This window comes from Oryzias latipes, chromosome 13 (assembly GCF_053564925.1).
Source record: "Oryzias latipes strain Hd-rR chromosome 13, Olatipes_Hd-rR_3.1".
Lineage (NCBI taxonomy): Eukaryota > Metazoa > Chordata > Actinopteri > Beloniformes > Adrianichthyidae > Oryzias > Oryzias latipes.
Genome location: NC_136249.1, coordinates 29,116,570 through 29,144,163, shown reverse-complemented (window position 1 = coordinate 29,144,163; position 27,594 = coordinate 29,116,570). Strand labels below are relative to the sequence as shown.

The 27,594-nt window shown below is 37.6% G+C and overlaps 1 protein-coding gene across 2 annotated transcripts in view; it reads right to left on the bottom strand.

Annotated features, from left to right (window-relative positions):
• gbe1b (glucan (1,4-alpha-), branching enzyme 1b) overlaps positions 1 to 27,594 on the bottom strand; it is a 127,410-nt gene that overhangs the window by 29,204 nt on the left and 70,612 nt on the right. For both annotated transcript variants that reach the window (XM_078956608.1, XM_023962003.1), the window contains exons 13-14: positions 13,356 to 13,540; positions 8,209 to 8,339 (exon numbers count right to left, since the gene is read on the bottom strand). In XM_078956608.1, coding sequence (XP_078812734.1) covers positions 8,209 to 8,339; positions 13,356 to 13,540 — 316 coding nt within the window. The remainder of the gene's footprint in view (positions 1 to 8,208; positions 8,340 to 13,355; positions 13,541 to 27,594) is intronic.

Genomic DNA, 27,594 nt, shown 5'->3' with positions numbered 1-27,594 from the left:
CAAGGTCTTTTTGCTTAAAAATACTATCAAGTCATTTCCAGATAAGTGCAGAAGGATTTTTTCCCTAAAAAAATCATTTAAGACTATGAAACACATTTACAACACAACCACAAGTGGACACTCAGCAGAACCAATACATGTCTTTTTTCCCCACCAACTTGGGGATAAAAATAAAGCAAACACTGATTAGAAAGATTGTTATGAAAGAAACTCCTAATTTAAAAAAATAAGACGTACAATGTTGTGTAGAGAACAGAACACCAACTCAATGACTTCTTCTGGCTTCAGGACACAACATATTTTCTGTAAAAAAAAACTATTTACGATTAGGAGACATCATGTCATGAAGATAACAAATTTTCTTTAATGTATTATTGAATCAATTGTTGAAATAGTATCTTAAATAGATTTGATTTATCTACGTATTTTTACTTCGTCTTCCCTTTGTTTTTATTGCTGAAAATTGCTTGAAATAAACCAAACAATCAAAACTAAGGGAATACATTTGCAATGCATGTAGGTGGGAGAATCATCATTTTGATAGTTTTACCCAGCATGCAACTTTTTCACAATGAATTATTGGTGTTTGGTTTTTTTTTCTCTGAATTTGTGTTTATTATCATTATCGTACGGATGAACGCACACAGACTACCCAAAAATCCAATCATCTCACAGAACCCCCCCCCTTAAAGCAGTTGTAAGGAAACAGATGGGGCGTTTAGGCATCTTGTATAAAACACAAGAGATCATATCAGAGTGCATTTTTTCTTTATCATTCAGAGTCTTACTTATAGAAAAAAAGTTAGTGAAGCCATGCTTATAGTTGTACTATCTTTGCATGGCCTCCAAGGAGAAGCTCAGACAGGAAAGAATGATGATAACCTGACACAATCACAACTGCCTATTGGCACAGTGTAAATCAAAGACAATCTGTCCCGACAGGCAGCGCTTTCACGACAAGATCCAGCTGGGATTTCAAATACTCCAACCAGACAGATAAAGACCATTGCCTGAAGATTGTGCCCACCATTAGTCAGAGAGAAAATATTAAAAGACTGATAGGTCGAGAGCCAAGTGAAAGCCTGACGTTGCCTGCATTTTAATGGCCAGTCAGGTTTTGTGAGGTTCCGCTTTAGATTTTGTCTTGCTCCATGAAAAAAGAGGAGAGAAAATAAGACTGAAAGTCCCACATTACAAAAACATAAAATCCCACCAAAGTGTTGTGTCCACGTTTTATTTTAAAAATCTCATTTAACTTGAAACAGGACAAAACTAACTTCCTGGTAATTATTTTTAGTAAGAAGGGGGAACTTGTTTTAAAATAAGTCTTAAATATCTTGAGTCATTTGATCTTGAAAACATCCTATTTTCTGTAATATCTCTGATGTTCTTCTCTTTTTTACTTTACATATGTAAAAAGTTACATAAAAACTACTAGTAAAAAAATATTACATAAAGTATTCTTTTTATACCTTACATAATACTTTGAAGCAGAAGTTTATTTTAGTCCTGGGACTTTTGATTTTTTATTTTTTTTTCTAATTTGCAATTTGCTCGTTTAATCCATCTTTAAAACTGTTATGTGTGGCAGTGGTTAGTATCCTTCTTTTTACAGCAGATCTTTTCTATTACATTACACAATAACTTCACAATAAGCCTGAAATTATAAAAAAATAAAAAAGCGTAATTATTTAGTAAATCTGTCTATATTTGAACTGTTTATTGTATTTCTTATACTGTATTTATGTTGCGCGGCGACCTTAAGTGCCCAGAAAGGCGCCTATAAGGCGCCTTATAAATAAAATGCATTTACTACAAAAATTGAGATCAAGTAGTTTTTGTCTTTTGTAACGAAGAACAAATGTGTAGAGACAAGTTAAAAATGTATAAATCCAAGAGCAAAGCAAAGACAACATCTAAAAACCAGGCAAAACTCCACTAAACTACAATGTTCCAGTAGGTTAGACTACTGTAACGGCCTGCTCACCGGCCTCTCCAAACGAGCTGTAAAACAGCTTCAGTACATCCAGGATGCTGCTGCTCGAGTCCTGACCAGAACCAGGAAGTATGATCACATTAGTCCTGTGCTCAGGTCTCTGCACTGGCTCCCTGTACCTCAAAGAATAGACTTCAAAGCAGCTCTGCTTGTGTACAAGTCTCTCCATGGCCGAGCACCAAAGTACATCTCTGACATGTTAGTGCCATATGAACCATCTCGTACTCTGAGGACCTCAGGGTCTGGCCTCCTGTTGATTCCCAGAGTCAGAACTAAACAAGGGGAATCAGCGTTTCAATATTCTGCAGCTAAAATCTGGAACAGCCTCCCTGAAGTCGTAAGACAGGCCTCTTCTGTGTTCATGTTCAAATCTAGACTTAAAACATTTCTATTTAGCCGTGTATATGACTGAAAGGTCCTATCTGCGGTTTTCTTTCCTTCCCTTCCTTTATTTTTAAATCATTTTTCAAATTTTTTCTTTTCTTTTAAAGTAAATTTTACGTTGATTATTTCAATGATGTATTGTGATTTTAATGCACTTTTCTGTTTTGTGAAGCACCTTGAATTACTTTGTGTACGAATTGTGCTATACAAATAAACTTGCCTTGCCTTGCCTTGCCTTGCCTTCCAAGGAGTTCATCTGATAGATTATTTATGCCAACAATTATGAGTCATAACTTTTGAATGTTTTTTTTCTAAACCAAAAATCTCATAGCTGAAACCCAACATTAAAATTTAAAGGAAAACTACACTTATGGAAGGTCAGTGTCATTTCTATGTAAACAATCGATGCGATTGGCAAACACAGACTACTAAGAGTTACTGGTGAGTGCTCCAATTTTTTAAGAACAGACTTGCTCGACTTAGGGAAATTGGGAAGTTTTATTGAATCCTAACACAATAGAAATGGATTTAACTAATGTTTGAAAGTAAACACAGATTTAAATACAGTTCTTAAGAGAAATTTGTCTCAAAATGTGTCATTCTAGTCTTATTTTAAGATGATTATGGTCTAAAAATAAAGATAGTTAGACTGCTGTAGAAACTATGCAAAACAGGGACATATTTAGGTGGAAAAATTGTATAATTAGAGCTATTTTAAAAATAATCTTTCTTTGAGAAATACATGCTTATTTTAAGATATATTTCCAATTATTAAAACATAAAACGTTATTTTATACGACTTTTTAACTTGTTTACTTAAGTATTTTATACTCAAATACTCTATGCTCTACTACTAAAGTGATTAATTCATTGATTGAAATATGAGTGTTTATAGCTAATTTCAAGATTTATATTTATCTTAAAAGGTTCTATTGACAGATATTTTTCCGCTTATAACAACTATTTTTTTGTTTTTCAACATGTTTTGATAATGTTTCCTGTGTAAATGTTCTTGAGAGGATGGCCATACATCTAACATTTTTGGTCAAACACCGGAAAATTTAGGAATTTCTTTTTCATTAATGATATAACATTTTAATTTATTGAATTGGCTGAGGCCAATGACGGCAGATCATTGTGAACACCAGGACTTTATCTAATAGGTCACTAAACTACAGAAGGGAACTCGATTGTGTTTCTTTTTTAAACGGGAAAGTGACTCTGATGTAATACAGTCTTTGTCACATTGCAAAACGAAATAGCATCCCATATTGGATCAATTTTCTGTTGTGCACAATATGTTCTGCTACATCTAGCCATTACAGCATTTCGCAAACCAGCTTTGGTGCTGGGCTCCACTGCGACACCCTGACCCCTCGTGCAGGTAGAAGAAAGTTTAAGTATATGACAGCCAAGTGTAATGAAAAAGCACTTTTGGACTCTTTGAGCTCGTCTTGTTTACCTCCTCTGCCTCTGAGTGGCACTTTCATCTGTCTTCTCCCCTAATTGGATCCTCTGCACACATTCCCATCGGAGGATCTGCATCCTCTCCAACACGCTGCACATTTACCTTCCTCACACGCACGGCACATTTGCCTTTATGTGTTTACCGCTCCTCCGTATAATGACAGCCAGAGCTTTGCCCTCACATTTATTTGCATTTCCTCTCAACCCACCCAGTGTCTGAGGCCTCTCCTTAGACTTCAAAAGAAGCACCAGGAGGAAAAGATGTGGCTCCATCTAAATGAAAATAAACCCTCAAAAACGATGTTACAGACACTGTGCAGCTAGGCTATTAGTGCTTTGCCCAAGTTTTACCCCATCAACGCAGAGTCAAAAACATCAGGCAATATGTACAATTATAGAACATCAAACAAACCCACACAGAAAGCTTGATAGGAGAATATTACTGGGTAATAGTGCAGTTTTTTTTATATCAAACACATTTTTTCTTGTTTTGTCATTTCTCTTTAGTTTCACGTTGATAAAAGATCAAAACTGTAAAATTAATGAAGGCAGTTAAATTTAAAGCTGCGAATGGCGTACAGCATGCAGGCACTACCTGCACCAGCCCTCGCCACCGCCCTCTCCTGACCAGCCCTAACTGGCTGAGTGGCTGCTACATGCCCTTCACTCTTTTCCCTCTGCCTCTGCCAGCATGATCAGAGCTGCGACAAATTCATTTTTCCCCTTGTTTTTTCTGTTTTTCTGTTGGTTTTATCTCCATGGCAACCATTTCATGTTTTAGTCACCTTGGGGTGACGAACAGATCTATAAAACTTTTGGAAGAATCTCCAAAAGTTCATTTTTGGATTTCCCATTGAGATTTTTTTTGTTAACCACGTCCACATTCCTCATATATTCATATTATATGTTATGTAATTTTGTTCAGCTTGAGCTTGGATTTTGTGTTTTCAATTCACACAGTGTTCCAGTAAAAAAATGTGTGAGCAACAGGGAAACGCCACTTTAACTAGCTTGCCACGCTATAACCGTTCAAAATCTAAAACTTCTCTTTCCAACCATTCTTCCCTCCTTCCCAAAGATGCTCGAGGTGTTAGGAGGTGATAGATTGAAACCCCCTAGAAGGAGTTTCAATTTGCAGCTGGTAATAAAGGGGATTCTTAAAAAGAAAATCTTTCTAGGTCAAATGTCAATGAAGCTTCAGTTGTTGTTGTAGATTTAAACTGGCGGTATGTCTGTGAAATTTTGACAAAAGTTTGCTTTTCCCATATTGTTGGAATATGTGAAAATCGACAAATTTCACACCTGGCTACAAAATGGCCGCCAAGGCATAGGTCCTTTGAGCATTCCATAATATTTTCAAACTTTTGATTTCCCCAATACGTGTGTTTTGGTTTCGTTAGTTGATTTTGGAAAACATTTTTGCACCTCATACTAGATTGTGGCCCCATTTATTTTTTTACGGTTACACCCGCTATGATGTCATTTTTTGGGTGGGTTGTATATGAAGTCAGAAATTCACTTTCAGCAGGTACTACATACATGCAAATGTTGCTGAGTTTTTAACCTTTGTGCTATCCTAGGCACTTTAACGTTGGGAGTTGGGTCATCTAGACCCACTAGACAGTGGTCTGAACCTTTTTTCTTCAATGATTTGTGATCTTCACTGGTGTCCATGGATTACATGAAATCTTTCCATCTTTATCCACCTTTGTCATGGTAGGGAGAACACGTCAATGTAAGGGTGGAGTCATCCAAGATAGCACAAGGGTTAAGCATGCGGTGGAGGAGAAATTTTCGCTCAAAGGTGCTGTAAAAAAGTTACATTGGAAGAAAATATGGTCTTGCAGTCCAGGACATAATAAAGTTTGAAAAAAAAAAAAAAACGAGAAAAAAAAATCAAAATAAGGAACAGAAAAACTACAATAAATCCCTTTAATGCATAGAGACATTATGACATTCATCATTTCTCAAAATATTGATTTTTGTTTGACAATTATTATAGAAATGAATTACCCACAGGCAACAATTTAACCAAATTGTCTGGAATAAAAACGTCAAAAAACACTCACTTTAACAAATCTAGTTCTCACAATTTAGGGCAGAATTGATCCAATAAAAAAGATCTGAACTCCTGGCAGTCAGAGAAGGCTAACAAACTTATTTCTGACTCATTATTTTCATTTAAATCAAAGGCGAGTGGGCAGCATAGCTCATGTCCACCTGGGAAACTGATGGCGTGAGCAACTGCGGTTCTCATGAGGGAGGGATGCCCGCTATGATAAACACAGATCTGTCAGCTTCCTGTCCCCCTTCCACATTCCTGATCATCAAGTCTGCTGTAATCACAACTGTGGGACTCATTAAATTCCTGACAGCCAATGTTGCTAAGGAGAGCGTTTCTGAACCACTGGGCTCTGATATTATTTCTCTCCAAACAGAATAACAACATTACAATAAACAACCGACTCATATTTCCCTCACCAATTACTGCTAAAATTACATCACAAAAGCAGCAGCCTCAGAGAAAACACTGCTATTAAAACTGTGGCTCTTTACAAGTCTCATTTACTATCGATATGTCTCACACAGTCTTTGATCCACCTCTCAGCTCCTAGGGGCATTCTCTTAGAATGCAGAATGTCATGTGATGTCTAAAAAATGTTTAATAAAGAGACCAGTGTGTCTGCTGTGCTGCTAAGAAGAAGCAACATTATGAAATAATGAGTTTTACCTGAAGATGATTTTTAACAAATTTTTTGATTAGGGGCAGTAGTGGATGCAGTTTGTTTTTTCCAGACAAGCAATTCAACTGTGGAGGTGTAGTGGTTAGCGCTCTTGCCTCACAGCGAAAAGGCCCCTGGTTCAAGTCCCAGCTGGGGGACCTGAAACATCAATGGGGGAACTTTCTGTGTGGAGTTTGCATGTTCTCCCCGTGCATGTGTGGGGTTTTCTCCGGGGACTCCGGCTTCCTCCCTCCGTCCAAAAACATGCTTCATAGGCTAATTGGTCACCCCAAATTGTCCATAGGTGTGAATGTGAGAGTGCATGGGTGTGTGATATGTGTGACCCTGCAACAGACTCGCGACCTGTCCAGGGTGTCCCCTGCCTTTGCCCATAAGTTGCCGGGATAGACTCCGGCAGCCCCGTGACCCCGAAAGGGACAAACTGAATGAACAAAATGTATGCCAAATCGGTGAATGTTAAGCTGATAAAATTTGTGTCTGTCTGTATTTTTGTGTGTTTATAACAATCAAAATGTGCACAGTTCCTTCCATAGTTGTATGTTTATTTTGGACAGAAAACAAAGAAACAAACTGTCTATCATGAGTAGTAAAAGTCAAAAAGTTTAATCTAAAATCATATTTAATTGTAAAGTTTACAGTTTGATTACTGCAAACAGATAAAACAGATAAGACTACGTGTTAGGAACACAAAGCTCTACCAAGTTAAGAATGACCAATGTCTATTTGTCTTTTGTTTTTTCGTCCATCTTTCTGTTTGACTACTTTTGTTTTTAGTGGATTTCAGATTTGAAAAGCCAAAATCACCCCCCCTCCACCACCATGGATACATTTGATCATTTTTGGTCAAACTTTTGACCAAACAGAGTACTTGTGTATTCCATTTTATGGGTAAACTAGTACACTGTACAAAAATAATACTGTTCCTTTTGAAACTGCTGGTGTGAATCTGTTTTGTGGAATGTAACTGGCTTTGTGCACCTTTTCTAAGCAGTGTACTCGCTCCTTGCTCAGCACCTGCTGGGATCCTTGTTCCTTGGAAGATAACCAACTGTATTGAATAATTTCCACCACAATGAACTCTGAATTATTTGGAAACGGTTTCATGACGGCACTGTTTGCTTTTCTTTAATCATTAATGATGCTTTTTTTCTCTTTGACATTGCGTTAACTCATAGCTGGTTGTTCTACCTCTTTATTTTGCTTTGGTTATTTTTCTTCTAAAAGGTTTTCTTATGTTTTGTGCATTTTATCTGATACAGTCTAAGGACTGGTTTAAAAGAAAATCCTTTCACATGAAGGTCTTTGGTTTTGAGAGGAGCTAAAAGGTTAGCTTTTGAAAGAGCAGGTTATTGATGTGCACTATTGTATCTCTACTTTTCTCATGGTTGTCCAGCAGAACTTTACTTCTTTCAAACAACAATTTGATGAGTGAATAACATTGTTCTGTTTTAAGATTTATTTATTTGACTGAAATATCATCTGGGACTTTTTTTCCAACAACCAGTGCAATCATGTTTTGTGTAAGAAAAAAAAAGCAGTGGCATGGACACCGTTTCTCTGTGAGGCACTGTTATTACGAAAAAGTAGCGACATGACATATAAGAGTTAAAAGGATACTTTCCTGCAGCTTCTACACCGACCCTGTAGTCCTGGAAGCTTCTGTTGGGGTGGAAGTTGAAGATAAAGAGCACGTTTGCCCTGTCAAACACAATGACCTTGTCCCCTTCATGCTTGGCGCTAACAAAGGCCTGGAGGGGAAAGAGGAAAGAAAAAAAAAAGAGAGAAAACAGAAGCTAATAAAGTATTTCTCCAGAAATAGTTATTACCATTCTTATGCTGGATTTAGACAGGTTCACTGAAGGACGTTATATCAGCAGACTACATATTTTCAAACAGAGCGAGCAGCATCCCCACACAGAATTTCAGGTGGTTCTCATCAGCAGAAAGCAGCAGCCCAGGATGGTGCAAGGCAGACACTGTCAGCTTTAGACAGCTGCACATGATAAAGGCGCCACTTTCCTGTGGAGCGAGCTACTGCTAACGTGTCATTAGCAGAGATTATCAATGTCACCCAAGCCCCTATTTTTAGCACCTGCCTCCCCTAGCCAATTTCAAGGCAGCATATTCACGGCTGAAGGAGATGATAAGCACCTCTGGAACCGGACTCGCGGAGGATGGAGGTTAGGGAAGGAGCTAAAAGTCTAGAGTCTGTCCATTTCTTCACGAGATCGGACGAAATGCTAACTTCCTCATGCTCTCAGAGATATATTTAACAATGCAAAACATTTTTAAACCCCACCCTTCAAATCAGTTTCTGATTAAAAAAAAAAAAAAAAGTAAAAAAAAAAGAAGAAGAAAAAAAACCCAACTCTAAATACAGTGGTTTTCTAAGTAAAAGTTGCTCTTTCTTTGCATAGTTTAGAGCTTGACTCATACTCAGGAACGACATATATGTGGTTTAAAAAAAAAGAAATATTGCCTCATATATTCATTCTTTTCCAGTTAAAAACCCTTTAGCGGTTGTTTCCGGCCAACAACCACTAGAGGGCACTGTAGGTGTATATCAATATTTGCTTCTGACAGGAATGCAGCAGAAGAAGCAGCGTCCAAAACAAACATGGAGGAGAATCTGATTGTTCTCCTTCTAAACTTTATATTTTTCTTATGTGCATCGAGATGTTACTATTCTTGTTTTTATTTTTTCCTTCCTTTGACTAATAGCAAGTCATTAAACTAGGTTACAGAGACACAGAAGTACCGCTGAAAGCGCCGTCATTCAGACGCAGCTCCTGTAGTAGAAAAGGTAGACATTGCTGCAATCAAAGCCATGAACCAGGACGCAGAGATGCGTTCACTGATGCCTTTGAAGGGCTCCTCAAAATAAATAAACCTGATTACTCAACATAATTCGTGTTTTCCGTTCATTGAGATTTTCAGTCAATGCTTCCATGCAGCGATAAGACTAAAAAAGTTGAAGATAGCTTCTCCCACACGCAACTGAAGCATCTAGTTTATGAAAACATTTTTGGACAATTGAATTGAATTCAATTTATTTTATTTATATAGCCCAAGATTTACAACAACAGTCATCTCAATGGGCTTCAAACCAGTAATTGTATAATAAACATGAATCATAAGGAACATAAAGTCATAGCATTCAATAGCTGATTGCTAAACTAAACTTAACTGGGCCTCTCTGCCTTTAGACCCTCCTTCACGGTACAATCATTGAGCATCGAATTTGACACCTGTTAAAAAAGAGGCAGCGGATGCAATCTGTTGCCTGAATCCCGTTTGGTGTGAACGCAGTTTTGGCGAAGTTGTTCATAATCTCTGCACTTTTCTCTCAAAAGTGTGACTTATATATGATTTTTCTTCTTTATTCTGCAGTTTTTGGCTGCTGCGGCTTACACTCCAGGGTGACCTATAGTCCAAAAAAATAGGGTAATTACATTTTCTTGATGATAAATGGCTAACGTGCACTGGGAGAAATACACTCAAGAAACCAAACATATGGCTGTCTCATATCAGAGCAATGCCTGATTTGACGTCAGGTCTTAAGAGTCTGAAGAGTTCCCGTCTCTGTCAGTGCCTGCAGCACAATGCTGACCTGAAACAGTTTTGTGTGAAACTTAGCCAGCCAAAGAGAGCAGGGTAAATCCCTATTTGTGAAGTCAGCACCCTGAGAAAAGTGGATTTTTCATGGGGGAGGGAAAAAAGTGTTGAAATCCAATATTTGAGAAACCTCTCTGCTCTGCTTCTTCACTGGAACTTAAATTCAGTCGACTGCAGTATTGTTTACAGTAAAAAACATGGATTTCAGTTTTGTTTTTTGTCATAGCTTAGTAAGTAGGACAATGGTGTCAAGGGAAAATGCATACTCAGCTGGACTAGAGCCAGCTGCAGCAAAAAAAATAACTGCAAGTACACAGATGTGACCTGAGCGTTTTCATTTGGCTTCGTGACTCAGCACACTTCACACTGTGAAAATGTGCAGCTTTAATCCCACTCCCAAACAAATGCAACCAAATGTTTCCATCACCAAAAAGTTCCATCCCTCCAGAGACAACAAGGAGAACTGCTTGTAGATCACGTCAGGCTTACACTTCATCTTCAAAACGCCCTTGGATCCATCCACCTCTGTGAATTATTGAACCGCCAGCGCTATAGAATATATCTAATAAGAGCAATTACCTTGCAATGTCATTGATAAGCTCTGTGAAGGATTCAGACTTATCTGGTTATTACAGCAGAATCTATAAACATTATTGGCATTATCTCTGAATGATGTTCTACAAAGTCTTTGTCTGATCTTTTATTAGTCTCCAAATACGATTTATTTTTCATTTTATTTGCCCACAGCATCAGTTCTGGAGGAGCCCCTGGAACTGAGTTATCATGCATCTGGTTTCCAGATAATCTTGCGTGTAATGCTGGTTTTGATCCATGTGAATACTTTGATGCCAGCACCTTCAAGCACATTATTCTGTATATTTAGATTTTCCTACACTTCCACAACACCTTTGATATTTTGTTTTCTGAATTATTAATAAAATATTTTTTTTCTAAAGGTCTATCTGGTGTCTAAACAGAGCAGCTGTTGTTACTGTATAAACTGAGAAAAGCAGGCAGAACCATAAATACCATAAATGTGAATGGAAATGTAACTTACAGTGCAGAAATAAAATGTGTGGCAAAGTCTGAGCCAACTACTAAGAATGTGATGCATTTTTACCCGTTTACACTTATTTCCAGTTATATTTGTGTAAGAGTCTATTTGGGTTTAAAAATGTCTTCTGGATTCCTGCTAAATATTTACGTTTGTACGTGTAAATGATGCATCAGACACGTTTAGCGCTATCAGTAATGAATTGATCATATGATCAATTCATTGAAACTATCCTTTCAATGTTCAAAATATCTCACATGTAGAACTGATGGCATCACCTTTGGGGGAAAAAACACAAAAAATAAAACAGGCTAAAAAGGTGTTTCTAGACTCAAGTACTCCTAAGAAATATAGCTTATTATTCATGTGATCCTTTATTAAAGACAAACATTCTGCAGAGCGGCAAGAGTTCATTAGAATTCAGAGAAGCCTTGGATTGGAATAACCTCGCTCCCCTTTCCTCTTCCCATTGGTGAGAGCTCAGAGCAGGGAGCTTGTGGCTGCCAAGTGTATTTTCTACGTCACAAATGTCTCTTTTTCAAACAGCTTTTTTTCATCTGCTTCTAAGTCACAACGACCTGAATGAAGAAATTCTTAGAAATGCACTTTTGAGTTAATTTTTCTTCATGTTCTCCATCATAAAATATGCCACAAAAACATATATAAAAAAAACTAAGATAAATAAAAACCCAACTTTTTTTTAATTGGTGTGGGTTTTTATTCTTTTAACTTCATTGAAAAATTAAAAAATATCCCTCAACTCCTAAAAACCCTTTTCTAGTATTCTTTGAATTAAAAGTACAAATTAGCTTGTTTTTTTAACAAATGATTAACGTGACAATCATTTCTTAATATGTTTTAATACCTTTTAATATGTTTTTTTCCTCTCATAATTCATGCTTCATTCTGATTCTTTATTGATTTTTCTATTGCACCTTTGTCATTTGCTCTGCTTCTCTCTATAAAGCATCGTAGGTGACATTCTCATAGAAGGTGCTATAGATAAATATAAATTGAATCTGTGCTAATAATTAACCATCACCTCTATCTCTCCTCTCCTCAGCTAAGTTCAGGCAAGCAAAAGATCTCCAGAAAAGTATTGTAAACGGTTGATAAACCAATTTAAGGCAAAGAAATGAATGCTAGTTGTTCAATGCAAACACATTAGGGATTGACTGGAGGTAAATAAGTCTGATTTATTCTCATCTTTAACTTTCTAAAATGTCTAACAGCTTAAAGTAAAATTATTTCTGGTTAAGTGTCAAAATAAAGACTTAATATTCAACTATTTCTCAATGATACCGACATTTGGTCTATAAACCACTTCATGTAGACTTGTGTGTCCCATAATTTCATGTTGCAATAAAAAAGTGAGTTTTGGCTTTATTATTTGATACAAAGTTTCACGTGGAAAGCTCAAACACGCCATGCGGTGGTGACATTCCGCCTGAAGCGGCTAAGCTTTGGAGTAATTGTCCTTCCTGCCAGTACAGTACAGTCCGGGCTCGGTACTTTCTCTCATTTTGATACAAATGGTTTAATCATTCTCTATTTTTTTCTGTCGTGTATATGTTCATTTATATTTCTGTCATTCTTCTGCATTAGTTTGTCAGCTGGTCAGTCTCTAAACATGAAGGTCAACTGGCTTGAATCGGTGGATCAGCCACTGGGGTTGTGCAGAAGGGCATTTCTGAAACAACTGCACAGACTCCCTTCTAATCCCTGTCAATTTAGCCACACTCTCCATTTGCATTATCCCATTACTTTGCTACAAACCCCTCATGAGAGAAACATAATTTATTCTCTCAATTGCAGCCAAAGACAGAAACTCAAGGAAGCGAGTGAAATCTATTACTGCTCAACTTGACAGCAGGCAGAGAAACAAGACACTTTTTAAAAGGAGCTCCATTTAAGGGGCTTTTATCTCTCCGAGAAGGCCGAACAGGTGTGTAAAGATGGAGACTGGAGAATACATTTATCCTAGGAAAGAATGATCTTATAAGACTACATAATCAATATTTTTTCCCCCCTATTTTCACATGTGTGTTATCGAGTATCTGCACAATTCTGCAAAGTTGGTGTGTGCCGTTCTTACAGGTGGAGCTGCCAGCCAGCCGTACTTGTCTTCGGCGCGGTTCATGTCCCGGTCAAAGGCGTAGAGCTGGCAGTAGCGGAGGTGATCCGTATCCAACAGGTTAAACTGCCGTCGGGCATAGTGGTAACTCTGATTGTTGCCTTCCCTGGGGAAATCCAGCCACTCTGGATGGCCAAACTCATTTCCTGCAACACAGAGAGTGTTATTAAAAAATGTACATAATGAAGAGACAGACATACCGTCTCTGAATTGGCATACTCTACTGTGTCATGCTTTATGAGCTCTTCCTTCCTTTGAGGTTTTGAGAAATATTAACAAGGCAAAAGAAGAGACAGATCAAACATGCAAAAGACAGCGACAGATATGACCTTGACAGACTTTTCCAGAGCCTGACAAAGATATTCCCATATTAAAACACGAGCACATAGCTCCTGCAGTATTTTTGCCAGCAAGGATTTTCCAACCCAATATCCTGCTGTTCAAGAGGTAAAATTAAATCAAGCAATAAAGCAGAAATTATAATATATATATATATATTAAAGAAAAGGAATTCTTTGATATAAACTTTTTATAGGTTACCATTCTTAACAATACATACATTTTTAATCAATCAGCACACTTGAGGTTTGTCTTAATCTAAGTGTTGACAATTAATCAATTTAATAGATTAATTGATTTCTATTCCTACGATCCACCGATCTGTCTGAGGCAAGTTATTAGTCAAATCGACTTACAGTGTATGATTATATATTCGTTTCAAAATGAAATAAATCATATCAGTCATAATTGATATTGGAAAATACCATTTGAATTGAGGCACAGTAGGCCATCACATAACACATGTGTGATGGCAGCAAAAAAAAAAGATCAATCCATCATTACAGTCAAATGCTTGGAAACACTTTGAATTTGCAAAGACATGTGACCATACAGTGTGCTAGAATGTTCTAAAAAATGTTCCCTTTGGACTATTTTAATGTGGAAAAACAACAGTGGGACGGACTTTATGAAACTAAAATGTGAATGGACTTGCCATTAAATCTTATTTAAATTACACTTGATTGTTTTGCAAGAAATACAAGGAATGTGGAAAACTTCCCCTAAACTGTTCAGTACCAGGTATTTATCTCTGAGTCCCACTGGTTGAAGTTTTGGCTAAAGATCCATTTTAGGTCAGTGAAATGGATCATTCAAAATGAACCAACATAGACTATGAATCAAATTGTCAACCATAAATTATGATACGAATCTTTTAGTAAACTCCTCAATGAGTTTGAAGACTAGTAAAGGTTAATGGTGAGTGGTCTAATTTTCAAGAACAGACTTGCTTGAAATTGGAAAGTTTTATTTGACTCATCACATACTGAAATACATTTAGCAAAAGTTTGAAAGTAAATGTACATATAATCCTTAGGAGAAATGTATCTTAAAATGTGTAATTCTATTCTTATGTTAAGATGCTCATGGTTCAGAAATATTCTTTTTTTATAGCAATACACACCTATTTTAAGAAAAATTTCCAATTATTAGAACAATAAAACTAATTATATTTGTGTTCTATGACTGTTTATTTGAGTCTTATGTCAAGCATCATGTGTTATACAACATGTTGATAAAATATTCTCTACTAATAAAGTGATTGAGTGTTTATAGCCAGTTTCAATATTTAACTTTTGCATGATATAGGCCCATTAAAGATTTAAGCTTTATCGGTCAGGATTTTTCTTCATACATCAGTGAAATGTGTGCATAAAAAGTAAATTAATGACCAAAAGACTTTTGCTGTACTCTAGCTCTTAGGTAACATTTGCTTTCATAACAATTCCATACAAATCTTGCATGCATAAGAGCATATACCTATAAAGGCTCAGATGCATCAACATCTTGTAAACTTTCACTTCCTACATACAAGCTTTTTCCAATTTATTAAGATTTGTTAATTAAAAACAAGTCGCTGCGGAGAACAACTTCAGCTTCGTTGTTTCATAAAGTTGAAAAGATTCCGCAGAAGAGAAGGGAAAAAAACAGGCCTGATGTTGTCAAGCCAGGAGATGAGATAATGAATCCGTTATCGAATGTCACAACAACATCAAAACACAACAGCCAGGATAATTGAATTCCCAACGGAGAAAGAAAGACAATAGATTGAGGAAGATGGAAGCTAGGTAAATAAATAAATATGAATAAAGATATATAAAAAAAAACATTAGATTGACAGGATGAAGTGGAAATGACAGCCAGCGACAAAAGACTAATGAAATAAATTATGTAGGTGTTAAACTAGTGGAAAACCACAAGAAATGGACTGCCAATAAAACGAGGCTCAGAACTGGGGCAGCAGAAACACATTCAGAGACAGACATGAAGCAGAAAGATGGTAGAGTCCCTCTTCTTGTGACATCTGCACGAATAACAAGCCTCCCACACAGTTTAATGTGAAACGTGGGAATTAGGAATTACACCTCAGTACCAGCAACCAAAATCGTTCTTCCTCTTAATCCAGCAGAGGACTGTCTGTACTGTAAAACCCATGTTGTAGTCTTTCACATATAGAAAACAGGACCTGTAATGTAATAAGTCACAGTGCATTGCACTGGCATGAATTTAATTACCTGTCATGCCCATGTATATGTCAAGTTTTAAACTGCTTACGCAATGCAATTTAATGCTGATTGTTATTAAATATCAAACTGTGACTACAGTTTCATACCATTCATCAAACCTTTGTCAATGCCAACTATTTTTAATTGAACTGAATATTAATGAGAACCAATCACTTTGCATTTCACTCATTTAGCTCGAGTGAGGAACGCGATAGTGGGGGCTGAGCGTGTAGACTGAAAATCCAGCGGATCCTCCTTAAACTCCCACTGTGGTCATATTTAAATTTTTTTTTTTAAATATTATGCCGTTTTCTACCCTAAATCATAATATGCGTTTCGTATTCTGGGAGTTTCTGCAGAGCGACAGAAGTTCGCCTCAGAGTTGTGGGCGGCACAGCTGGCTCGGCAACTCCGCACCCCCTTCCCCTCCCCGTTGCTGAGAGCTCTCCATTTACATGCTCATCACTAGCTTACAACCCCATGCTAACATTAGCGGTGCAACAGAAATGGCGAGCAATATTGGAACTATCCAGCTGCTCGGCATTGATCCCGATACGGGCTCAGACGAGGAAAACAAAGGCGTACATGGATCTAATCGTCTACAAGTGGATGCATCGGAATGGAGCGGGGAGCTTGTGGCCACCGATTGTCTTGGGCCTTTTTCTAACAGCTTTTTTTCCTCTCCTCCTGATCATAACAATTTAAATAAACAAAACAGTCAGAAGTTTAAGCTTAATTTTCATCTCCATTATGAGCTTAATGCCAGAAGGACAAAATAACACCAAAAACATGATTTTCATCAGAGTGGGTCTCTACATTGAACTTTCTTTCCTGAGCAGGAGAGGCGTGACATAAGTTTAACAATTACTGTGACTTTGAGATGAACCAGGCACAAGACCCACTCATTTGTAATTTACAAGCTCTAAGAATGATGGTGTGGCAGCAAAGGTCGCAGTGTCAACAAAATCAATAAGTAAATAGGCTAATGTGTGGGACATTAATGGTAATGAGATGCATTCTTAATTTATGATGGCCATCAAAAGTGTGGCCCAATTGCAGTGGCAGGACTCCAGTGAAGGTCAAACTGCTGCAAAATATACATTTTTATAATATTTTGGGTTTCCCCTTTTTTTTGGGCAAGTTGATGACTTTTCTCATTTCATGCAAATTGCTATTGTTTTATTAATTACGCATTGTAATATTTGAATAAAAATATGGAAGACATAAAATCTGCATGAAATAGGAAAGGGCAAGAGAACAACTTTCCAAATTTGTCAAAAATAATTAATGCTGAGACAAATTTCTCACTGCTTCATAGTAAAAGACAGGAAGTATAATTCAATGAAATGTTATTTATATAGCCCAATATTACAACCCTGTTGTCTCAAAAGGCTTCACTAAATGTACAAAACCTAAAAGCAGATATAAAATACAATAGCTGATTGCTAAATTTAACCCAATAGACTAAGCTAAACTGGTAAGTAAAAGAAACTTTCGAAATAAAGACTTATATCTGCTCGATATAGGGAGTTGTCCCTCGCTATATCGTGGTTTTGCAGATTTCCTTAAAGCAAACTTGCATGCTTCTCTTATTTTATCTTTCACAGCAGTGTGTTCTTCATCCTGATTGGCTGGTGATCTTGTCAATCAATCTCCTCCGCTGTGTCTAAATGCATGCAGGCTGCCAAATCTATACAAATTTTCAATCATGAGCAAATCATTGGTTTGAACTTAAAGAGTTTAAACAAAGTGGGGAAAAAAAAGTAGAAATGTTTGTCTGGTTGAGAAAAGTGTGTAACGAGGGGTTTTACAACCTTAAAACATCCGTAATCTTATGTCTAAGATTGCAGGTTATTTTTAGAACTTAACCCCCGTGATGAACGAGTGCACACTGTAATCCATTTTGACCGCTGAGATGGACAGTCAGAGCATTTTGTAAATATGCATAATGTGCATCTTTCAATGTGCTGCACTTGTTTTAAGGAGTGGTTAAGGAAATTTTCATTCATCCCTTAGTAAAAGGTGTGCCAGCGACTGGCTGTTTCTTCAGTTCAATTCCAAAATATAGAAGGGGAACGTGTTACAGCTCCTCCTGTGACAGAATAGAAATTGTTAGTTTGTGTCAGTCTCTCAAAGTAAAAGTCATTAAAGTCACTTTAAAGAATCAGTGTGCACTGCTGTTCTTGCAGCAGTCCAGAAGAAAACACAATTGTTTCATCAGAATGTTGGAAACCTTCTGCTTTGCTTTTCTCTACAAAATCAGCTTCAGCGGTTCAATCAGGAAAATTAAGACGTACACGGATCTAGTTGACTACAAGTGGATCTTATTAGAATGGAGCAGAGCTTGTGGCTTGCCGTAGTAGCTTCAAAGTCACAAATACAAGCCTTTTTCTAATAAAATTTTGTTGTCTGCTCCTGATTAACAATTTGAAGAAAGAAATGCTCAATTTTCTTCATGTATGTCTTCCATCATGGGAAAAATGCCACAAGAACACGACTAAAACACCGAAAAATAGGATTTTCATCGGAATCAACATTGAGCATTATGGATTTACATATTAAGTTCAACTAATTGTCTTTATGGCAACGAGTCCACCAAACTAAATTAATCCAAATTAATTAGTCTCATTAAGATGTTCATTTAAAGGGACTCAGCTCTCCATCTGCTTCGTTCACTGTTGTTCATAATCCCTCAATGCTGAGCATACTGCTCAACTTTCTGGTACCAGCTCTTTCTTGTCACTGCAGCCCCGGGATGTTGGTTAGGGAGGAGAGTAAAGCTTATCTTATTAAGTCTGCTTTGAAAGCTTCATGTTAATGGCCCTACTCGATTTAATTCCCCTCCAAGCCAATTTTTTATTACGCTGCCACCTTAAGAAATAAACAAAAAACGGATTGGTATGTGAAGTCATTAAGATATGAGGCTATCCTGTTTGATATCACCAGGAAGTTGCTTTTCGATCATCCTTTATCAAGACGGAGCCGTTTGAATTCAAAGTCGCAGCTATGTGGGCTGTTGCTAAAGGTAAGAGATATTCCCTTTTATTAACTGGCTAACTGAAACAGCACAGTGACGTTCTCCTGAGCTTTTTGCCTCCATTAGTGAAACGCTCGACCATGTCAGTCTCTCCAAAGAACTGGTGACTCTCTAACTTCAAAGAAAAACTGCATTTTAGGTGGGATCCCAAACTCCTTTTTATCATCCTGTTACTCAGCTGGGTGGAAATGTTTAATCCACTGGAAGCTTGAACAAACTACCCAGGTGATTGATTGTAGATGAACCTGGAATATTCTTTTTTAACCCAGCACTGAGATATAACTCTGCTGCAGATGGTGACAGACAGTTGCTGAGGAAAATGTTGCATGTCAGAGCTGCAACTGGCATGTCTAAGCTGTCAAAGGTATTTTAGGAAGCCAGAGACATAAAACTCACCTGTGTTACAATAATATTATACTTAATTTGCTGTAAATGCTATATCTGTTGGGGGCGGAATGACACAATACTCTATCAGTTTTAACTAATAAATTTAAAAAAAACAACCATCTTTCTAAAATTTTTCGGACAATAGTGGTGAAGGTTATGAAGTCCAATTGTGCATTTAAAGAAGTGGACTTACAGAAAGCTGTCAACACTGTCAGCACACTTGAAAGGTCTGTTGTGTGGAGTGACTGGCATCTGGAGCGTGCTATATTTTGACAACCTTTCTTAAGGGAAAGAAACTTTTTTTTATTTTTCAATAAAAGAGGTCAGAAAAGCAAAGGATGGTATGGATTCAAGCAGCTTTTAGATAGAGACACGTGTAAAAGTAAATGCTTCCAACATTAAACCATCAGATCCATAAGACCTCTAAGAACAGTCTCAAAACAGCATTTGTTTTCGTCCGCTCCTTATTCATGATTAGAAGAAAGAAATGCTCAGAAATGCAATTTTAAACTTAATTTTCTTTATCCATGTCCTACATCGTCATCAGAAAAAAGGTCACAAGAGCATGTTAAAAACACCAAAAACACAGTTTTCATCTGAGAGGGTCTTTAGAAAACCAAAAAGGAGAAGTCAGTTAATGATAGTTAAATGAATTAAGGTACAAACATGTTCATAAAAGCTTCTTTGGCCATTTCCCGGACTGATGTATTCACATATAATACACTACAGCATTCCATTAGGAAATAGAAAAAAAAAGAAAAACAAATACATTTATCTCTAAAGATCAAAGTTAAAAAGAGAATACTAAAGCATTTACTGTAAGGGTAAATTTATAGAAATGGAAAAGACATCTGAAGATTCCACTACACACTGTCCACTACACACCAACAACAAATTGTCAAAAACTAAACATTGCATGTTAGAGACTGATATCCAGACCTCGTACCCATTGAGAACAGTGATGGAGTTGTGATTATTTGGACTTGTTTCGCAACCAGCAACATGGCACCCTGGAGTCATTAATTTAACCTTGAACTCTTCTGAACGTAAAAGGAGGGCAGGGTTGAATGTGTCTGATAACCAAATCTCTGCTGAAATTAGGCCACGCGGCAGGATATTCACTACAGGTACACATGCAAAAACCATGTCAGACAGCATGGCTGTAAACTACTTTGTCTATAAATGGAAAAAAGGAGTTTAGAAAAACAGTAACAAAGATGGTGCCAAGGCATTTCCATAGAGATACAGTAGTTTGAGAACATTGCAGCACAATTCGACTGATTTGGATTTAAAAATTTTCATAATTTCACTCAACGTTATTCAAAACGTCTTGTTTGGTGTTGGTTACTTTTAGGGATTTTTAATTCAGACAAATTTTCATCCTTTCATAATACAAGAAAAAAGAAAGAAGGGCTATTTAGATTATTTTAACTTTACAATGAAACTATAGATTGGTACAATTTGTTTGTACCAAGATGAGAAAGGAGGTGGGTCTGCATCAAAGGTAAGCTCTGGGATACTTTCTGTGTGCTGTGGTGATGGGCAGACTGATGAATGAGGTTAGAAAAGACTCTCCATGGACTCATATGTTTGCAGATTGTAAAAAGGGTTAGTGGAGAAAAACCTGAAGAGGTTAAGGTTTTCTTAAGAAAAAAGGGGAATAGAAGTTAGCGGCAACAGAACAGGTTAGGAGTGTGTGGATAAAAGGAAGTAGAATTGTGAGGTTTCCAAGAAGCTGAAGTGAAGAAGTACTTGGAAAAGTTGACAGTTGAGAGCAACAGAGTGTGGGGAAAGAGGTGAAGCGGCGTTTAAGCAGGTTGAAACAGGTGGAGGGAAGTGCCATGTGTCGTTGCAACAAAAAAGTGACAGGGAGATGAAAAGGAAAAGTGCTCAAGGTGGCACTAAAACCAGCAGTGTTTGGTGTAAGGTTTAAAGAGCGCAGCACTGATTAAAAGTGGACAGTGGACAGAGTAATCCTATCTTCACACTGGGATCGGAAACGCATGTTCCAGCACCCACTTCCAATAAATAGTCTATGTAATTATGCATAAATGCTTGTTTCGGGCTTCCGTGTTCAAAGCTCTTGAATTTTGACCCATCAGGGACTTGTATTTCGGTGGAATGAACGGGTAGCGTTCTTTGTAGCTCACGAAAGTATCAACCGTTTGAAAAATTAATTATATAGGAGAAATTGTGTCCTGCCAGAATTATATGACACAAAGGTCGAACCCGAATTGTTTACCTACCCCTATGGCTTCTGCCCATCCCCACATTTATCCCTCTAATTGGAGCGATATAGAAAAAATAGTATCTTCCAATTCAGCTCAATGACATCATCAATGGTCGCTGGTCATTTACGTTAGCACTTAGCTGCCAGTGCTCCAAAAATTACACAAAATTGGTTTTATAACTTTAAAAAGTCATGCAAAAACTCAATAGTCACATTTAAATGTAAACTTCTGTGCTTCAGAGCACACCCATGGGAAGAAATGTGTTTCTCCCCATACCCAGGTCGCTACAGCTCCTTAAAGAATGACTTTTGGACACCACTACAGCTTTGAAAACACCTACAATTGGAGCAATGAGGAGGAGCCAGAAGGCTAGAGAAGCAATTCATATTTGGCCCAAGTCTTCTTATGCATTACATGCCCACTTTGTACAAAGCTTCGGAGGTAGCAGCTGAAGAGATGGAGGATTCTGATATACAATAAGGAATAAACATGTCAGAGGGAAAATTCAGGAAGCGAGATTGAATTTGCACTGAAAGTAAAAAGTTGTGCGATGCCGAGAGTAAGACCAACTCGGAGATTCTTGGAGGAAGTAAAAAAGCATTTGAAAGGAGCTGATGTCAGGACAGAGGATGAAGAGGATAGGGTTAAATGGAGCAAGATGTTTCCCCTAGATGATTACCTTCGTCAACCCCTTTAGGGAGCAGCTGCAAAAAAAGTAGTAGGTCATAAAGTACCAAGGCACTTCAGGAGGCATGAAAGAAATCTCTTCGCTTAAGATTGTAGTGCCTATAGAATGAAATTCATGATTACCCATGGGAAAGAAATCCACACTCTTACTGTCCATCCACATATTCATCATAAAGGTAGCTTGTAAACATCTACAGTACCTTTGAGCTCCAACATGTCCCAAGTTGGCTTTCAAAATGCCTAGGAGATATGGCATGTCTGTACTGCATTGAGACCCATTTCATATTTATGGGAATGCTGCATCACAAGAAAATTGAACCCATGTACCTATTTATCTGAGATCCATAGGAGAGGAATTGATCCATGAAGGACTACATAATGCAGTCTTGTTGCATTTCAGATACCTTTGATAAAACAAAAAAGTTCATGCACAGAAAGTTACTGTCTGCTCATCATCTGATCAGTTATAAGGTATTTCAGCAAACTCAAATATGTAGCAAGCACATCTGCAACTTCTCCAAAGACTATGTATTATTGAGAATTTTCAATAAATCATTATGACCCCACAGGCCAAGGCAGAGATAATGGCATACCTGCATCTTTACAACTAATTTCTTTCCGTGATTGAATTTTTAGCTACGCTACAGGCATTACTTAAAGGGCGGAAACGTTGCTTAATCTATCAAATGAAAGATTTTAAGATCTGTTAAAGAAATTGCCATAAAGGCTTCAACTCAGACATTAAAGTTCTCAAGAGGATAAAGCTCATTGATTTCAGTCATCCCCAGACTTTTCCCGCGACATCATACCATGGTTGACATTTTGCGCCTCAATCAAACCACCTCTTTAACGACAGAGTAAAAACTTTCATTTTTTAGATATGAGCCATAAAACTACTGGCATTCTCATCTGCTTCACAATATAACAAAGCAGAAGTACCATCTGAGAAGATTCAGTTATAACTATAACTGGACTATAACTGAACTGGCCACTTTATTAGGCACACATCTCCAACTACTCGTTAACATAAATTTCTAATCAGCCAAACACATGGCAGCTACTCAATGCAATTAGGCATGATTGCTGGTATTTTCACCCACAACCATCTAGGGTTTATAGAGAATGATTGTGCAATTTGAAGGTGTCTCCCCGTTTAACTGAAGATGAAGAGAAAACGAAATTTCAATTTTTATGTATGCGTCAACATTGTAGATTTTGACAATAAAGTTACTTTGACTTGACTTGACAAAAAAGAGAAATTTATCCAGTGAGCGGCAGTTCTGTGGACAGAAATGCCTTGTTGATGCCAGAGGACAGAGGAGAATGGTCAGATTGGTTCCAGCTGATAGAAAGGCAACAGGAACTCAAAGAACCACTGGTTACAACCAAGGTCTGCAGAAGAACAAATCTGAACACACATGTCCAACCTTGAGGTAGTTGGGCTACAGCTGCAGAAGACCACACAGAATGCCGTTCCTGTCAGCTAAGAATAGGAAACTGAGGCTACAATTCACACAGGCTCACCAAAATTGGACAAAAGATCGAAAAGACGTTGTCTGGTCGGATGAGTCTCCATTTCTGCTGCGACATTTGGATGGTAGGGTCAGAATTTGGCATCAACAACATCAAAGCATAGATCCATCCTGCCTTGTATCAATGTTTCATGCGAGTGGTGGTGGTGCAACGGTGTGGGGGATTTATTCTTGGCACATTTTAGGGCCCTTAGTACCAATTCAGCATGGTTACAACACCACAGCCTACCTGAGTATTGTTGACCATGTCCATCCCTTTATGTCCACTGTGTACCAATCTTCTGATGGCTACTTCCAGCATGATATCACGCCATGTCTTAAAGTTAGAATCCTCTCAGACTGGTTTCTTGAACCTAACAATGAGTTCACTCTACTCAAATGGCTTCCACAGTCACCAGATCTCAACCCAATAGAGCACCTATGGGATGTGGTGGAACGGGAGATTGGCATCAAGGATGTGCAGTCGACAAATCTGCATCAACTGTCAGAGAAAGGTTTCCAGTACCTTTTTGAATCTATGCTACAAAGGATTAAGGCAGTGAGTATAAATCTACCAGATTGAGGAATCGTGGTGATCTAGACTATCTAGCAGGTATAAAGCTCAACGTCACCATTCAACTCTTGTTATGGTCATGGGGTGATGCTTTTTCCAATCAGACATGAAAGCTAATTTAAACCTGTTGTAATTTATGACAAAAGAAGTCTAGTCACTTTGTGAACTGATGTGTTTCTCTTTGCCTAAGCTCTTATGGGTTAAAAACATGTGTCATTAACCAGTCAAAACCAGTAAAAAAGGTTTAATGTTGAAAACCTTTGTTTTTTTTATGTAAAAGGTTTGTATAAATGCTGAAAGATTAAAACCATTATAATACATTTGCTGTTTTTTAAATGAGAAAAATCCTAAATGTTGGCCCTTATAAACTGTAAAACCATCACGGCCCAACATGATCTCTCAGAGAGTATTTTCTAAACATTTATTTCACAGTGTGCACATGTTTAATGCAGACCTCTCAGTTTTATCTGTTCATAACAGACCATGTCACTTTCATTTCTTCACAACAGTGTGTCATATGGAGGGCAGCTTCAACTCTTGTGCATGCACAAAAACACAAAAGTGAGGGAAGGAAAACAAGATCTGTCTGCTAATCTCTGTCCAAGACACCCAGTCGAGACACAGGCAGGTGTTCTGATAAACAGCCCTTACAAGAGCTCCACTTCATTAACAGCTCAAGTGCACCAGTCTGGCCCATTTATTTCAGCCTTTCAATGCTGTACTTTGTAAAGCCGAGTGAAGACGACTAGTCTCAGCAGCTCCTGTAAGCCTCTCCTTTTGATTGCAGCTCTAAAGAAATACTTTCTGACACACCTCCATTAGATAATCATTTCCTTCTTCCCTACAATAACACAGCACAGTTCCTCCCATATGCCTCCATTAATCACTAGCATAATCACATTCTTCTGCCTCCACACTGATTAAATAAACCAGACAGCGCTTTCTGTTTAAGAATAAATCATGATGGATCCTCATCATGACATGCACATAAATAAAGTCATCATACTATTACACAGGCAGTAGTACTCCCTGTTTTGTGGGGTGCTTTGGTTTTATATATAAGGATTGTTGATAACTATTTGATGATAACACCAGTTTTATTACAGGGACTGACACAAATGTTCTCTGGCAGGAGAGCCAGCAGGTAGCTCATTCTCATTTTCACAAAAAAGAAAAAAACTGCATGTGGACACACTTATTATTCCATAAGTTTATATAGAAAAGTTTCATTGTTTGATTCATTTATGCGTGTGGATTTTACGCCTACGGTGCTAACTGCATGTTCCTTTTGCCTAAAGTTATGCTCCTTTGATCTCGGAAATTTTCTCTAAGTAGAAGTTAACAGATAAAAGTGAAAGCCATAAAAGTACAACCAATCCTATAAAATAACAGTTATTTTTTTTTAAAGAGATGCTTTGAAACCTTCTCGGCGCTCTAGCAAAAAAACGCATGTAAGTAATCACTGGTTTAGAGATTAACAGGAATGGATGCAGACACTTCAAATGTCAAAATAAAAATGGGGAAAATTGTAAAACTTTCTAAGACTTGTTTTCAAATAAAATTCATTTCCACAAACTTCACAACACCCAACAGGATTGTGACTTTAATCTATTTACCCCATAGTCCGGGTGAATATTTGGTTCTGATTGGCTGCAGGGTGTCCATTAAAGTGATGGACACATAAAAAAAGAAATTCGGATCACAGCCTGAATGTTCTGGCCTATATGGCAGTTGAAAACCAAGGCAACAGAAACATGGAACATAGGTAGACAGTTTAACACAAGCAAGCCAGTAGAAATGACTCTATGCTGGACATGCCAGTCTCTGTCAAAATTAAGGATCTACAATGTTGCCTTTAATTTGAAATAGTCTTTTCTCTGTATACCTTATTGCTTAATATAGAGTGAATATGAGTTTATAAATGATTTTAATCATTGATTTGAACAAATAAATTGTTTGTTTGAAACAAAGTCTTGCTTCGTCATTTGGACAATAAACAAGTGGTGAGAGGGGAACTTGCCTCTGAAATACTACTTTGCATTACTTAACGTGACGTCTAGCATGTAAACCACTTTCCTTAAGCCATGTTCTGTCATGTTCAGTCGTTCAATTAAAAAAAGGGAAAAAATGTAATCACTGCTGTGAAATTCATAAGTGAATAATAAAACCTTTTTCTAGAGTAAGAACTGTAACAATTTACCCTGGTGATTTTTTTTTGTATCATTTACTTTATATTTAATCTAAAAACTGTGCACACTGCCTTTCAATTGGCAGGTGACATATCCTCAGCTCTACAGCCATGTATTCTAAAAAAAAAAGTCAGGTTTCTTTGTCCTTTTTAACCCAATTTAAGACAAGCTAGAGATCACAGACGCTGTAGCTGCTGGAAACAGCAATGACCATAGAGCTGAAAAACTAGCCTCAACATAAGTCAGTACAAACTAATGGATCGGTTGACAGGTTTCATCTACCCCTTTTCTTTATTGGTTTAGTCTAAGACACTCAGTGTAGTTGGTGGTAAAAGAAAAATGTCAAAAAACCAATTAAGAAACTCTTAATGGATTCATGTCAGCCCCAATAGTAATATCAACAATACAAAATGGGAGGGACTGCTGTGTTTACACACAATTATGTCAGGTATTTTTTCAGCTGGCACATCCCATTACTCGTCTACACGACCCTGAATCAGATAAGGGCGCGACAGTGACACGGTCCCCTCAGTAATTAGCAGTACGAGAAGAAACCGAGGATCAATGTGTTTTTCATTCTGAGGGATTCTGGCAAAAGGAGATCGATGAGGGTATCAGAAGGGAGAATAGGGTGGTGGGAGTTTTTCCATGCAGCAAAAGACGAAAAGTTGTAGGCGTGATGCAACCAGTATCTGCATTTGTGACATTGATTTCTTGTTATGGTTTTAATGTTCACTCCCTCCTCCTCCACTCCAAGGGTGAAGAAAGAAGCAGTGAGATGGGCATAAAATTCTAAAAGGCACAAACCCGAGAGCACAGTTAGCTCTGAGTGGGATTTTGCATTTGAAATGTATGAGCAGGAAGAGCTAGCATTCAATTCACAGTCCAAGGCCGCAATATAATGTCTGCTTGTTGCACAGCGACTCTCATTGAATGTAAAGTGCTTGGAGAAGTCTTTAGCTCAGAGATTTAGACTGTAAATCTGCAAGGTTATCTAAAGTCTTCGTGAGCTCTGAAAGT